Genomic DNA, 15,609 nt, shown 5'->3' on the forward strand with positions numbered 1-15,609 from the left:
TTTTTACCATTCTCTCTTGCTTTAGCTGTGGTTCTTGTTTCCTGTCAGTCTTTAGCACTTAATTTCATCTTTAGCTCAAATAATTGTATGAGCATAGCCAAGACATCACACAAATCCTGTTTCCATTAAAAAGGGAACATATGAGAAAAACATCACAGTGAGATCAATAATGAATTCATTTTTATAGTCTTCTCAAGTCAAATAACAGAAGTATCCTAAATATTTCTGCTTGAATTATTTTAATTTCACATGCAAGAATGGAAAGAGAAGCAATGGAAAAGTTTTTATTCCTGTATTTAGTTATAGCTTGTTCAGTAATTAATAATATTATTTTTACATTAAGATATGATTACTGGACAAAGGATTGATCCAAATAATCTAGGGTCAACAGAACACACTGTGGGCTTGCAGAATGATTTAGTTTTCTTCATTTTATTTCAAATTGATATCACATACTGTTATGCAAGTGAGCCACTAAAATACGTGAAAATAAGTGAAGCCTGGAGTTTACAGCAGTTGGAGAAGTCTCATGTAACACTGCCATTTTTTCCACAGTATCTGCATTTAGGTTAACCTATTACTTGTGATCTAAATGTCACTTGCTGCCTATTAAATTTTACACTATGGAGGGATTCCTGTAAATGTTGTGGTTTTCTTTTGTTCTAGTATGAAGCTAGAGGGTTTAGTGAAGTGACATTATCCATTGCTATCTTATTTTGATTGATGATTACTGGGCTAAATGAGAATAATCAGAGTGTCCCCCTCCCACACACTGTATATTTATGTAACAGCTGTCCCATTCTGGTTCCTTTTAGAGATGGAAAATGACAGTTTCAGAATGCCCAGGCATCTAGAAAAGTGGCTTGGGGAGGTTGACATATTTATAGTATTATTCATTTTTAATCTATGTTTTAAAAATCCCCAAATCTTCACATTACCAATATTAGTCTTAGAAATTAAATTGCATCAAGTAATTAAGAACCTTCCAATATAATTGCATGAAAAAAGCAATTGTATTCATTGATTTAAAGGAAATTGACTACATCCTCTGGCTAAAAAAACTTTCACATCAGTAGTCCAATACTATCATGAACAAATAAGTCCGCATAATACTATCATCCTAGGGTTGTCCTAGGGCACTATTACACTCCTGTAAACAAATCTTTTCCTTGAATAGTGTAGTGTAGTGTATTATATGCACTAAATGATCTACACCAGGGGTCGCCAACCTTTTGGACCTCAGGGACCACCAAACTCATAATTTTAAATCCCAGGGACAACTAACCGGTTCTGTGGGTGTGGCCTAATTTGTGGGTGTGGCTTGGTGGTCATATGATTGGCTGGGCATGGCTTGTATGTAAATATTATATAAATATTGATTTTTTTATAAAAAAAGAGCAACTTTTACCCAAAATCAGGCAAAGCAGGCAGACAGATTGAGTTGCTCACAGAATCATTCAGTGATCTATCTATCTGCCATCGGCTAACTCAGTCTCTCAAATTTGCTTGCCGTGAGTCTTCACTTCCCTTCAGTCCTAAGGGAGGTTCAGCTGTGCTTAAAAGCAGAGCCGAAGATCTAAAGACTAGCTAGAAAGCAAGAAATCCAACCATTTCCTGCTTTCTAGCTAATCTAAATCTCCTGGCACAGCAGAACAGATGATGGTCGGAAAAAGAAAAAATTGCAATTTAGCAGGCAAGTTTGCTGGGTAAGGAGTGAGTGGGCGGGGAGGGTTCCCGCAGGCCATGTGGGCAGCACAGCCTTGTGTTTTTGCACAGCCTGGATTGTATTGGGTGGGTGCTCTTGGGGTGAGATTTCTCTGTGGCCCACCAAAATTTTCTCACGGCCCAACAGTGGGCTGCGGCTCACTGGTCGGCGACCGCTGATCTACACCAGGGGTGTCAAACTTGATTTCATTGAGGTCCACATCAGGGTGGTGATCTTGGTGGAGCCAGGATTGGTGTGGCTGGGGTGGGCATGGCCAGCTCAATGTCACTTGAATCGGAGTTGCTGGTGGTGGCCTGAGCACTCTGCCAGTGAAAATGGGCTGCCAGTGTCCGTTTTTGGCTGTGATGGTCTGCTACATCCCCTGCAGCTAAAATGGAGCTCGGGATGGCCATGGCTGAGCTCCATGTTCACTGGCAGAGGCACCATGGGCCAGTCCTTCACTGTTTCCAGAGTGGCCCCATGGCCTAGATCTGGCCCCATGGGGCCACTCTAGGTACGGATCTGGGCCTTGGGCCTTGAGTTTGACATCCCGATCTACACTAAAAAGCACTAAACAATCTTATGGCAACATATCTATGGAGTGCATTCTATAGTGATCCTAGGGAATCTTCAAAAATACTCTGTCTTGCGGAGTAATTATCAGTTCTTATAAAAAGTACTATGGAATAGAGTGGGGGTGAGTCTCCATGCATTTGACTATATCCTTTCTGTGGTTAGTCTTCTAAACCAGGGGTTGCCAACCTTTTGCACCTCAGGGACCACCAAACTCATAATTTTAAATCCTGTGGACCACTAATATGAATCCAGCATGCCGCTCGCTGAAATGCCTGGACTCCCACTGATGGGATGGGGTCCTTCAGGCACTTAGCTTGGCTGCCTGTTTCTGCAACCTTAAATACTCAAAGAGTCATTTGGACCAGTTTCCCACAAAAAACAAAACACCGGGATCTCTCATCTCTCTCCCCCCACTCTCTCTCTTTCTTTCCCTCCCCCCTCTTTCTCCCTTTCTCTCTTTCTCCCCCCTCTCTTTCTTCCTTTCTCTGTCTTTCTCTCTCTCTCTCTCTCTTTCTTCCTTTTTCCTCTTTCTCTCTCTTTTTCCCTTCCTCCCTCTATCTCCCTTTCTTTCTTTCCGTCTCTCTCTTTCTCCATTTCTCCCTCTCTCTTCCCCCCTCTCTATCCCCAGGGGTGGGGGTGGGGGAAAGGAATCTCTGAACTGGTGCTGGGTGGTGGGAATCTGATGTCCTGAGGCCGATGAGCCACATGCTGAAGACCAGATGGCTGGTGGGGCGGTGGGGCAACAGGGGTGATACTGGCGGCAGATGGACTGATACGTGTGGGAGATCGCAGCATCAGAGCTCTTCCTGTGTGTTCCCTGGCCTGAGGGGGAGGGTGTGATCTCCTGCGCTCTTCCCCTCAGGAGCTTCTCTTCCTCCTTGCCATAAGTGCTCACACACAAAGCGCTCACCGCTCCTATGGCATGTTCCAAGCCTCTTCCTTCCTGCTGAGCATGTGAGCGCTTCTGGCAAGGAGGAAGAGAAGCTCCTGAAGGGAGGGGTCAAGCCTCCCCCTCGCAACATCTTCACCTAAGGGCATCGCTGGTAGCCTCTTCCTGCAGTTCAGGAGGTCTGTGCTCTTCCCACTGTTCCTCGGCCTCCTCAATGCATGGAGGCAGGAGGTAGCAGACACGACACGGAGTTGACTGCAGGATTGCCCCATCTCCCCACCAGCCATCTGGTCTTCAGCACATGGCTCATCAGCCTCTGGACTTCAGATCCCCACCACCCAGCACCAGTTCAGAGATTCCTTCCCCCCCCCCACCCACATCCTTTCACAGGCCAGGGAACACCCAGGAAAGTCTCTGATGCCATGATCTTCCCCATGCTACCTTCCCTCCCCGTGCGCATCAGTCCACCCACTGCCGGCATCACTCCTGTTGCAGACATGGGTGTGCTATGGCCCACCAAAATTTTCTCATGGACCACTAGTAGGCCACAGCCCACCAATTGGCGGCCACTGTTCTAAACTGTGTTTAGTCTCTTAGATGCGGCTTCTAAGGTGGGAAAGCTTCTCCAGCATAGGCTGCAGAAATTGAGGATGGACAGGAGAAAGGGAAGAAGAACAGCAAGGCTCAAAGAACCAAAGGTCTTTCTTTACACCTCAGTCACTTCAATTTTTTCCCTCCTGAGACAAATGTGCGCAGCACTCAATTTTTTCTTAGTCTTTATATTTTTAGCCTACCATATTTCAGCTACTATAAAAATCTGGACAGTCACTATATGATACAAGAACCAGTTTAGTCTTGTAGTTAAGGTACCAGACTAGAAAATAGAGGACTGTGAGTTCTAGTTCAAACTCAGGCATGTAAGCCCCCCCACCTTCTCTCTCACCTTACAGGGTTGTGGCTAGGTGTGTTGGATATGTTCACCATCTTGAGTTATCTCTAAAAAAACAATAAAGTGGGATACAACTAAATAAATAAAAGTAAAGAAATAAAATATGGCAGTGAAGAAGCTGCCATCTTGTCATCATTTAGCAATATCATACTGCCCCATGTTAGAAGACAGCAAGCTTTTCTTTGGCTATGGCCAAGGATGTTGAACAACAAGGCCCTTACCAGGACAATGCACAGCCAGCCCATCATAGCTATTCATTTCACATCTATTCAGTTTAACCCTGAGAATGTCTGGATAGCAATAGCAATAGCAATAGCACGTAGACTCATATACGTACCTCTTCATAGTGCTTTAAAGCATTCTCTAAGCAGTTTAAGCATATTGCACCCAACAATCTAGTTCCTCATTTACCAACCTCAGAAGGATGGAAGGCTGAGGTAACCTTGAGCTGGTCAGGATCAAACTCATGGCAGAAGGCAGAGTCAGCCTGCAATATTAACCGCATCATTTTAACCATTGCGCCATCACAGCTCAGGGTTGGTGCAAGATACTGTCTTGCAGCTTGCCCATTAGTGTTCCCTCTACCAAACCATCTGGTTTTGAACTTCCTCACTCTGTCTGGTCAAAATTGAACAGAATTAGGTGTGATCCTGGAAAAGTACATCTGCCTTGTATCAGTGGGAATGGAAAGATTCACCTTGTTGTGATTGTAGTGCTGATAGGCAAACTATTAAACTTATTGTGCAATCTTGCTCACAACATGCATTGTCTGGTTCCCTAGAACAGAAGTGTCAAACCGGCAACCAGAGGGCTGGATGCATCACGCGCAGGTCTTGCTCACCCCAGCTGTGCAAAGGGGAGAAAAGGTCACGATACGTCATGTGATGGCAACATGATGCCGCGGGTTTGACACTTGCGCCCTAGAAGATGTACACAAAGCAACGCCAGAAGAGATCACCTGGATAGTTGAATTGGACATGCAGTTCTAAGGCCACTACCATATCCCTGTAAAAGTTTTGTATATAATTACATTGTGTGTATAAGTTATTTCTCTTCTCATCATATGCTTAATAATAATAATAATAATAATAATAATAATAATTTTGGTTTTCCTAAACCAAGGTCCAGAATAAGAATGTCCATATCCCAGTATGTTCAAATGTCCATATCCCAGTATAATAAAGACAGGCCAGGACATTATTTAGAAGGTACTAATTTTCTTCCCATATATATGTCCGTGTATGGCATCTTTGTAAGACTAACTGCATGTGCAGTTATTCTGGAATTTTTGGTGAAATAACTTAGATTGATTGATTGGATGACTGAAACTATATTCATATCTCACAAAAGTGACTTTGGAGGACATGGAAAGAAAAATAATGCATAGCAGCTTGGATAAATAACTCATTCCAATAGTAAAAATGCTTCACCAACAGGTTAGCCTAAGCTTCTGGACTAAATGTCTGGTCAATCATCCAAGTCTTTGAAGTTCTACAAAAGGCTTTGAAGGTCATGGCTTTTCCAGGAGGCCTATCCATTTACTTATAAAGGAAACATTGCTGTGTTATCACTTTCTCTGAAACGGTTTCTTACTATATGCCCATTGGTGTTATTTTATTTATAGTACAAGGATTCCCTCATAATCATTTATCTGATCCAATGATATTTACCTTCCTATTGATACAAACAGGAAGGTTTTTACACCTGTTTTTTTTTCACACTAATAGGTGCATCTGACTGTTGAATAATCCACTATTACTAAAATTAGGACTGACAATGTTGGGGCTCTATTTTATAGCACCTTATAGAAGTCTACCATTCACTAAAGAAAGGGAAGAGGCTTTATCCCGTTAATAACTGCTTCTGGTGGATGTGTTAGGAGAGCTATTTGATTAAAAAAAAGTGGTGGTGAATGTAAATAATGGATATTATTAAGCACTGTAAAGTCATATTTTTGTTAAAAAAAAAAACAATCTCAAGGAAGAAGCTGGTATTTCCTACAATGTAAAAAAAGTTACTTCATGACTCTTGTGGAAACAAAAATAATTCAGTTATGTGAATGAAAGAAAGAACTCAACATTTAGGAAAATCGCTAATTTTTTTTTTACAACAAAGCATTGTATACATTTCTTGAAATGATTAGATGACTTACTCAATTTTACTGTAAACACTATATACTGCTTTAAGGCCATGTTGGGTGGACTCCTGTTCTTGATCGACCCATTTTCCACCACAGAGGACATTTATCTCTCCCACGAAGGTCCCTTTAGATGTGGGGGAAGAAATATTTTGTTTCCTTTCCACGATCTCTTACCTTTTAAGGTAAGAGATTGTGAGGGAATCCTTTCTGTGTTCTTTCACTTTGAATACTTTTTATTTAAACTACGTAGGTTGTGATTCTGTGTGATATGATTAAGCAGCTTTTTTCTCTGTGAATATTTTAAAACTGGATTTCCCTGAACATGACCTTTTGAGAGCTATATGTATATGTGTGATTTGTGATAAGGGCCACAGTTATCTAAGAGCACAAACTCTGCATCTAGATAATGGTGAGTATTGCAGATGTTCTTTATTTCCTTTACTTACTGAATTAGCCAAAAATTTTAAATTGAATGTTTTCAGTGAATAACATATCTTTATTTTGATGCAAAAATAGATTATTTTTATTAATTTTTAATGCAATTCACTGATAATCAAAATAATGTAGCTTCAAAAGTAGCTTTAGAAGTGTAAGTGGTAATGAAAAAGTACTCCAAAACTGATTCTACTAGGGAAAACTATTTGCAGAAAATGTGTATCTTAGACAGAATTGTAGACAAATATTAAACACATGCACTAAAATACATACAGATCACATTATGATCTTTAATAAAATAAATCCGACAACCCAATAAGTCCAACAAATCAAATAGGTCTACTTTTCTGAACATGGATAGTTCAGAAAACCTAACAATTAGGTTTTTGCTCATCACTTACACAGTCCAAAATATAGCATTCCGAATCTATGGCTGTCCAGTGTCTGCTTTACAAAATGACATTGCAACCCTAGAGAAGAAAATATCTTTCTGTGTTTGAATGAAAAGTTGGGATATAAATGATACCAAATATAACACAAAATAAAATGCATTCAACCTTTTGAGACTAATCAATTTAATTATACAGAACATCACATTTTAATATCATGTTGTTTAATCTGGGGCATAGCATTATAATCTGACTCTGTAATTCTATGTGTGATAGTGGTTACTTTTCTAAGTTTAAGACCATAGCATAAATCTACATTTGAAGATATATGTTGGAATCAAAAAGAGCTTGCTTAGAGTGAGGAAGGCAACCAAGATAACTGTTTTGTTTTCATATAATTGTCAGAATCACAAGTTAGCTCAAATCTAACTTTGTGGATTTTACAGTTTGTGGATATTAAGTATTATCTTAAATTAGGTCTTTTTAAAAGAAATTGTTTGCTTTTTCTATCTAGTTATCTTTACAAATATATATTCATATATATTAACATTAATATTTCAATGTAACCTTGTAGGACTGAGCAGGCTGAAATGTATGAAATAATGGATAAAGCAAAATTATAAGCATAGGTCATATAATTACTTTTTCACTGTACAGCTTAACAGTAATCATTATAATCATATAATTCTAAATTATTATGCATAAATGAAGAATTTATTCATTTATAATGAATCTGAGGTATGGAAAGTAAACTGTTAACACACTTACTCTCTTTTGTATTTTCAAAATTGTTGGGAAGATAAAAATGTCACCTCAGTTGCTTTAATCTCTTTTCTTGAGAATAAGTAATGATATGTGCTTCTCATATATGCATTTGTTTGCTATAGATTATAAGTATGAAGCAATTCAGAAATTAGATGAGTGTACAAAATTACTCTCCCAAGATATGATTATGGCTCAAAGACATGAAAATATTTTAGGCCAAAAAACAGATCTCTAAATCAATTATTGGCTTAATATTTCTTTCAGTTTTCCTGGAATTTAAAATCTTTTGGAAAACTACCAACGATAGAAATTTAATTAAGGATATATAGATCTTACATTTAAGTACAGTTAGGATTTGATAGGGGCCAACTTTGCTTTATGCCACAGATTCATGATTTAGAACTACAGAAGATTCACTAAGTAGCTCTTGTTAATTCTATTTCTTAAAAAAATTAAAAAAAGAGTTGTTCATGATCAATACTACAATTATTTATAAAAGGACCATTACTTTAGCTCATTTCAATGACCTTTCATCAACAAGGCCCCTTCCCTTGTTGTGTTTAGAAATTTTGTTAAGCCTTGACTGTTTTAAAACACCTTAAGAGAAAAAAAATGACCTTTGTTCACTGGCAACAGAATTTATTTTTAATTTGAATGTATTTATTTATTAAACAAATTTATATAGCCACCAATTTACACATTGGTAACTCCGAGTGGATTACAACATTTAAAAAATTTAAAGTGTTTTGTTCATAATATATGTAATACACATTTGTGATCCATACTATTATGTAATTTTATGTATTTGTTTGTATATTTTGTTTTTTTTCAATCCAAGTTATACAGGACAAATTGCTTATTCAGACTGTGTTTGAAGCAGCATATATACTCTGCAAAATACACAAACATCATTGACTGAAAAATATTGCATTATTCCCATCTCAGGGATGAATGTACGATCGAAGCAGCATGTATATTTATTAAATTAGTACATATGATGTGTAATATAAACATTATTTAATTAGTTGTGTTTTGTTGCTAATTTTATTTATTAAAAAGATACTTGCTGATTATGTGGGTCAATTTTTTCCCCAGTTTGATTTCTGGGGCAAAATAAACCAAAAAAATAAAATAAATATATGCCACCATACTTTTCTAAAGTTGGTGTTAACTTCCTGTCTCTTCTTCTTTCCTAGGAAGACAACTGGCAGGATAAAACCAGATGTGCAAGCTTGAAAAATAAATTTATAGATATGCATAACAGTCAATCCTCTGATTCTGAAAGGTATTACATTTTGTTAAATGTTGCCCATTTATTACCCACAATCTGTCTAGCTATAGTCATTGTGAATAAAATGGATGAAGTACAAATCCTGGAAAGACAAGTCATTCATGCTAGTTATCTAATATGTAATCTATTCCAACCCAAGCTTTCCTGGAAGCAATTCCTCATAAATCCACTGGCACTTACCTCTGGTTCAGGCTTCAGTTAGGTTAGAATATTGCCTGAAGCTGAGTAGAAACACACACATAGTTTCCAGGGCCTCCTATTCCCTTTCTTTTGCTATTTCATAGTATTAACCTGCCTTTAGCTATTGCTGCAAATGCAGAATATGTATTGCTGTACAGGGCTAGTTCTACACAGGATAATTTTACTTGGAGGCCCAACAAAATATAGAAAATGCTCTGAGTTATCAGGCTATTTGGGTTTGTAATGATCATGCTGGATCAAGTTGCTGAAGGTTGAATACAATCATACTAGGCAGACTGAACACTAAGATTCAGCCTCAGTTACTGATCTCCAACTGTCATCAAGTGTAGGCAATTTCATATCACACTGATTTGATTAAGGTAATACCAATAGACAGATGTGGATATAACTATAATTTCCCTCTATACAACCTGTCTTTGAACATGGCATGGTGATAGATATCAAAAAAGTACTTAGAGATTTCACTTCCTATACAATTAGACCCTGCTTAATGACTGCCCTACATAGCAAATGTTTGAAGTTATGTCAGTGCTGAAAAACTAATTTTATAGTGAATGAAGGCACATATATATGTTCCAGGATAATGCAGGAATCATGCAGGATCCAATCTGAGTTGTCACCGGGATTAGAGGTTTATTCTTTATTCAAGCTTTTGGACTCATGCTGGAATCATCCTCATGGAACTTCTTTCTCTCTCTCTCCAGAATGTGTGCGCTGGACTCTATTATGTGTAGTATTTATATGGTGCCTGGTTGTAGGTGGCTTTTAGTTGCTAATTGCTAATGGCCAGCTATTAGGTCACTGATTGTTGTTTCCCTGTGTTGCTGTGCCCTCAGTTTCGAAGTACCTGGTAAGCTAGTGGTAAATCAGCACTCCTGTTGACTGAGAAGGGGCCTATTCCCAAGCTTCAATCATTTCTTTGGCTATTCTTGTCCTTGCTTGGCCAGCAATCTTAGTAACTGGGAAATTGAATGCATGTCCTTGTTCATTGCAATGTGAGGCTGCCAATAAGTTTGGATCTCCTCATCTAACCACTCACTGCTGTTCTTGCAGTCTGTGGTGAGCTTTCTCCCTGTCTGTCCTGTATGAATTGCCAGTCACAAGGGTAATCCATGCAGGGATTCTGGTAAATTACATTGGAAGTTTCCCCGCTTCCAAACAAACTTTGTATCATGATTTGTCCTCATGGTAGTCTCTGGATGGAGGGTTATGCCCACTTGCAGATCTCAGAAGTTGCATTCTACTGCTTCCAAAAGATTTTGGTGAATGGCAGGATATATAGTTGGTCTCGTGGCTTCCTTCTGCCTTTCCCTCCTGCATGTTGTGCTAGCATCTTGTGATAAACACTTGTGGGTACCCATTGTGCCTGAATTGTTCATGTAGGAACCTGCTCTCCAGTTGTTTTGTTTTCTGGGTACTAAGTGGATTCTCACCCTGCCATATAGTGTTCTGATGCGACTCTTTTTATGTGACACTGGATGTTTACTGTTGAAACTCAGAGTGGATTGAATGCTGGTAGCCTTGTGATATACCATAGTTTCTTCTGTGTCGGACCTATTGTAGCACTGTGAGATACTCTACCTACAACCTGGCTAAATGGCTTGAATGTGTTCTTAAGCGTCCTGATTCAACCCTCGAAACATCAGAGTCACATCCTTCACACAATTTTTGACACAACTATGAGACTTAAACATGGCCCCTGACAAGATCACGTTCTCCATTGATGTAGTGTCCCTACTTACATCCATCTCTCCACACTTAACCTTCTCTCCAGTAAAAATGACTCCAGTAAAAATGTTTGCAACTATATAGTAGCTGTAAAATGCTCATTTTGTCTTCTAAAAATGTTTGAGATGCCTTAAAATAAAACAAAGCAACAGTATTAAAATCACAGAAAGATTTTTTTTTTAAAAGCTACAGAACTGGCCATTGTTTGACAAAACCATTTTTTCTGAATATATCCCAATTATTAATAACATTAGCCATCTCTGAGTAAAAAAGATGATGTAGCAGCTATTATACAATGAAGACAAGTAAAAAAAATGTTTTTTTATTAATTGTCTTATATTTGCAACCTATTTGAGATGTACTACTTGTGCTAAAAAGTCATATTAGCCTTCTCTTAATCAGTGAAGATTTTTAATTACTGAGTAGAATGTTCAAAGATATTTCAAGACTTTTGAGGACACCAAATGTTGCCTTGATATTAAGCATTTACACTTTTATTATAATTGAACAGACACAGGTGCAGATTTTGTTAATTATTGGGCATTCTAAACCAGATGTTTTCATGCTAAGTATGACTTTTTTTTTTTTGTTTTAGCTATGTTATTTCTGTGGTTCCAAAAAATTACACAGAAGCTATTAGAAAACAATTGGTTCTATCTACATTTAACAACATTTAGTTTTCCAGATGTGTCATTTTACAGACAAACAGCTGCCAGCTATTAGCTGTCCTTTAAAATGCCATTTCTTTTTCAGCAGATGTTTTGGTTGAATTAGAATGGAATGAAAGTGGTATTTTTCTTTTTTACCTAATTTACATGTCTATATATTATTTAAATCTATATTTATCTACATTATGCCATAGCACCCTTTTCTAAAGAGGAAATAATGATTATCTTCATAGCAACCTATGCGCATTTTTGAATACAGCTTCAATAAAAGCTCTATCTAATTGGTGACTGCATCCATGCAGTTTTCTTAGAAGCATCTTGTTTGCTGTCGCTGTCCTCAGTGCATATTTGCCAGCACCCCACTTTAGCTAATAATTGTAGGAAGTCCAGAATGCCTCCCATCAAAACATTAAATAAGGCTGACCCTTTATCTTCTGAGATCAGTTAGGTGCTATACTGGCTGAGTCAAACAAGAGTTAGACCAGTGGTCCCCAACCTTTTTTGTACCAGGGACCAGTTTCAAGCACAAACACTTTTTGCCCAGTGGTTGAGGACCCCTGAGTTAGACAGTGCAAATCCTTTTCTTGTGGTGGAATTTTCCATTTGTTTTCAAGGTCTGCATATATATTCAGATGCCTTTGGAACCTGATGCTATTAATAAATGTTAACTGGAAATTATGGGAGCTATCAATAAAATATATGTGTGGATTGTCACATTGGAGAAGGCTGGATTACAGTAACAGAAAGACAGTAATGCTGTACTTGGAAAGTAATGCTTTCCAAATGCCTTTAATAAAAAAATAATCTCAGCCTCAAATTCTTTGTACCATATTGTGCAAAGAGCTCACATGTATGTTAGATATGCCAGTTGATATACAGAGAGTCCTCATCGTAGGACCACAATTGAGCCCCAAATTTTTGTTTTAAGCGAGACAATTGTTAAGTGAGTTTTGCCCCATTTTACAACTTTTCTTGCCACTATTGTTAACTGAATTACTGCAGTTGTTAAGCTAGTAACATGGTTGTTAAATGAATTTGCCTTCATTGACTTTGCTTGTCAGAAGTTTGCAAAATGGGATCACAAGACCACAGGACACTGTAACCATCATCAATATGAGTCAGTTCCCAAATAACTGAATTTTGATCATGCAACCATGGGGATGCTTCATGAGAATCTTGCAGGGGGAAAGTCAATAGGGAATCTGGCAGGATGGGTAAGTCTTGCCTACTTACACCCTCTCTGCCAGACCTATTGTAGTATTATGCTGGCCATTTGTGAAGTCACTGCATCCTCCTTCACCTGCAGCAGCCTCTTAGCTGCCTGCTGGGAAAGAAGGAAGAAAGGAAGGAAGGAAGGAAGGGAGGAAAGAAGAAAGGGAGGAAGAGGGAGGAAGGGAGGGAGAGAAGGAAGGCAGGAACAAGAAGAAAGTAAGAAAGGAAAGAAGGAAAGGGAGGAGGAAAGGAAAAAAGAAGGAATGGAGAAAAAAAGAAAGGAGAGAGTGGGAAAGAAGGAACAGGAATCATTTCTAAGTTTCTTTCTCTGCCCGTTATTCACCTGCAGCCTTCCCCAATTTTAGTTGCTTTCCCCCTCATCTCTCAAGGTTATTCCCACCTACCAGTAGACTATATGAGCTCAGAAGCAATTTGGATCTGATAATGATCTGAATGCTTTATAACATTGGTTCTGATTTTGAACCATTTCATTCTGGATAAGATATGTTTTATAAATATTTAATTAAATTGCTAACAATATACTGAAAAATAGCTTGTTTCTCTAGCAATTTGAACTAACATCATTTGGAAAACTGATATTTCAAACATAGTGTGTATCATGTTCCAGATGATGCTTTTGGCATTTTTACTGTAAAGATATTTTCACAGTTTTTTAGCTAGATCTGTCTTGGTGCTTATCTGAAGCTTCCATTCAAGCTCATACTTAAGAGATACCAAACAGAATCAGATGGAGGAGTGTATTAAAATGCCTAGCATATAAATTATGCACATTTATTTTTGGTAAAGTTATACTGAAGAGCATATTGTAGAACTTACAAAAAAAAAAAAAAAAAAAAAAACCATGGAGATATTAGAGATTTTTTTTTAAACAAATTTTATTCAGTTTTTCACATTAAAAACAAAAATCTCTTTTTAGTGGACAACATATTTCCGGGTCATCACCTTTACATACAAATATGACAGCAATTATACATTCATATATGCATACGTAATTCTATTATTACCTTTTCTATTCGAAATTTTCAGTAAGGAGACAAACAAACACATTAATTCTAGCCTCTTTCATTAATCTCAATCAAAACATCTTTTTGTTTCATTTCAATTATTTCAAATATAATCCTTTAATATTTATTTTAAAAATAAAGATAAACAATATGTGTTTGCCTAATAATAATAATAATAATAATAATAATAATAATAATAATAATAATAATGGTTACTAATGTCTCTCCTTTCTTTTAATAGTCTATATTAACTTATTAATTTAGTTGGTTCTTTAGTCTGTCAGATTCCCTTTCCATTACACATTCTTTTTATAAATTCTAGATTAATACAAATTTTAACACTAAAGAAAAAAAACAAGTATAGGTTTCCCCCCTTTTACTGCTTTAAGTGTGACACCTCAATGATTAAAATATACCTTTATTCCCTCATCTTGATTCCCAAAAAACCATTATTTTTAAGAAGTTACAATAATAATCATTACATCTTTTCATTTGGATTCCGCAGCATATTTCCCCCCCTTAATTTTTAATAAGAGTTATCAGTATCTATATTACCCTATTTTCTAAATATTTTTAATTGCAAAAATATTCTTATTACCCCTTGCCACCCTTCAGAATCCCCTTTTTAATTCATCAACCATTATTTCTGAAAAAAACATTTCTTTTCAACATTTTACTATTTCCGTATTTCTTTATTTCATGCGCCTGTTTCTTACTGCTTCTCCCCCCCTCTTTTTCCCATATCTTTTCTCATTCCAGTTTATATCCCTCTCTTTCTTAATATCTTCCTTTCCCCTTTTCTGCTGGGTCTTTCTGCCTTTCCCGACTTCACAGGTATTCCCCCTTTTGATTGCCTTCTTAAATCTCAACTTTTAACCTTCCTTCTTTCCCCACTTCTTTGTAGTGTTCTTTGTGTTAATTGTCTATTTAAAATGTCTTCTCCTTGAATTGACTCCTCCTCCTCTGAAGCTCTTTCTTGTTCTTCAGTCGCCATTTCCATTTTTTCTAACACAGAGCAAAGTGATTCACCTCTTTCCTGTAGTAATTCTCTCATATTTTTAAGTTCCATTTTTAATTCCCGAAGAGATATCATCATTACACACTCTTATATTTTATGATCGTTAAAGTCCACACACACACAAAAACACTTTTACTTTCCTTCTTTCTTCTTTCAATTTTCTAAAGTTCTCAATTATTCAGCCCAGGGTCTATGCCAAAAACATCAATCAATCCCACAGTCAGTCTTTCCTTGCTTTTTTCTTTTTTCTGGTTCTGCTTTCACTTTCTAAGATTCTTACTTTGTTTCAATATTTCTTTAATGTTATATCCACACAAGTTCATTCAGAAACAGGATGCTTTCCCTTTTGTTTGAGCTCAAGTTTTTGTCAAAAGGTGGCACTCTCCATTATACAAAGTCTTCACCTTTTCCCCCTATTTTTTTATTTAGGGTTTTTCGAACCTCAATATTCCAGCACAGTCCAGTCTCCAATTTGTAAACTTTATTATTATTATTTTTTGACAATCTTAAGTCCAGCTTTATTTTATGCCTGTTTATTGCCAAAATATTTTAGTCAAATTTAGTTAAATCTTTAGTTCCAGCTTCTTCCTGTCCCGGTTCGAAGCCCCGCTTAGCTGT

General features: G+C 37.2%; 1 protein-coding gene across 1 annotated transcript in view; it reads left to right on the forward strand.

Annotated features, from left to right (window-relative positions):
- Positions 1-6,402: 6,402 nt before the first annotated feature.
- The window catches only part of TNIP3 (TNFAIP3 interacting protein 3), a 52,298-nt gene continuing 43,091 nt past the window's right edge, over positions 6,403-15,609 (forward strand). The window contains exons 1-2 of the mRNA XM_087962603.1: positions 6,403-6,668; positions 9,045-9,133. Of these exons, the coding sequence (XP_087818729.1) occupies positions 6,666-6,668; positions 9,045-9,133 (92 nt within the window). The 5' untranslated portion in view covers positions 6,403-6,665. The remainder of the gene's footprint in view (positions 6,669-9,044; positions 9,134-15,609) is intronic.

Source organism: Notechis scutatus, chromosome 4 (genome assembly GCF_049901735.1).
Source record: "Notechis scutatus isolate UNSWTSFEM ecotype Mainland chromosome 4, rNotScu1.2, whole genome shotgun sequence".
NCBI lineage: Eukaryota > Metazoa > Chordata > Lepidosauria > Squamata > Elapidae > Notechis > Notechis scutatus.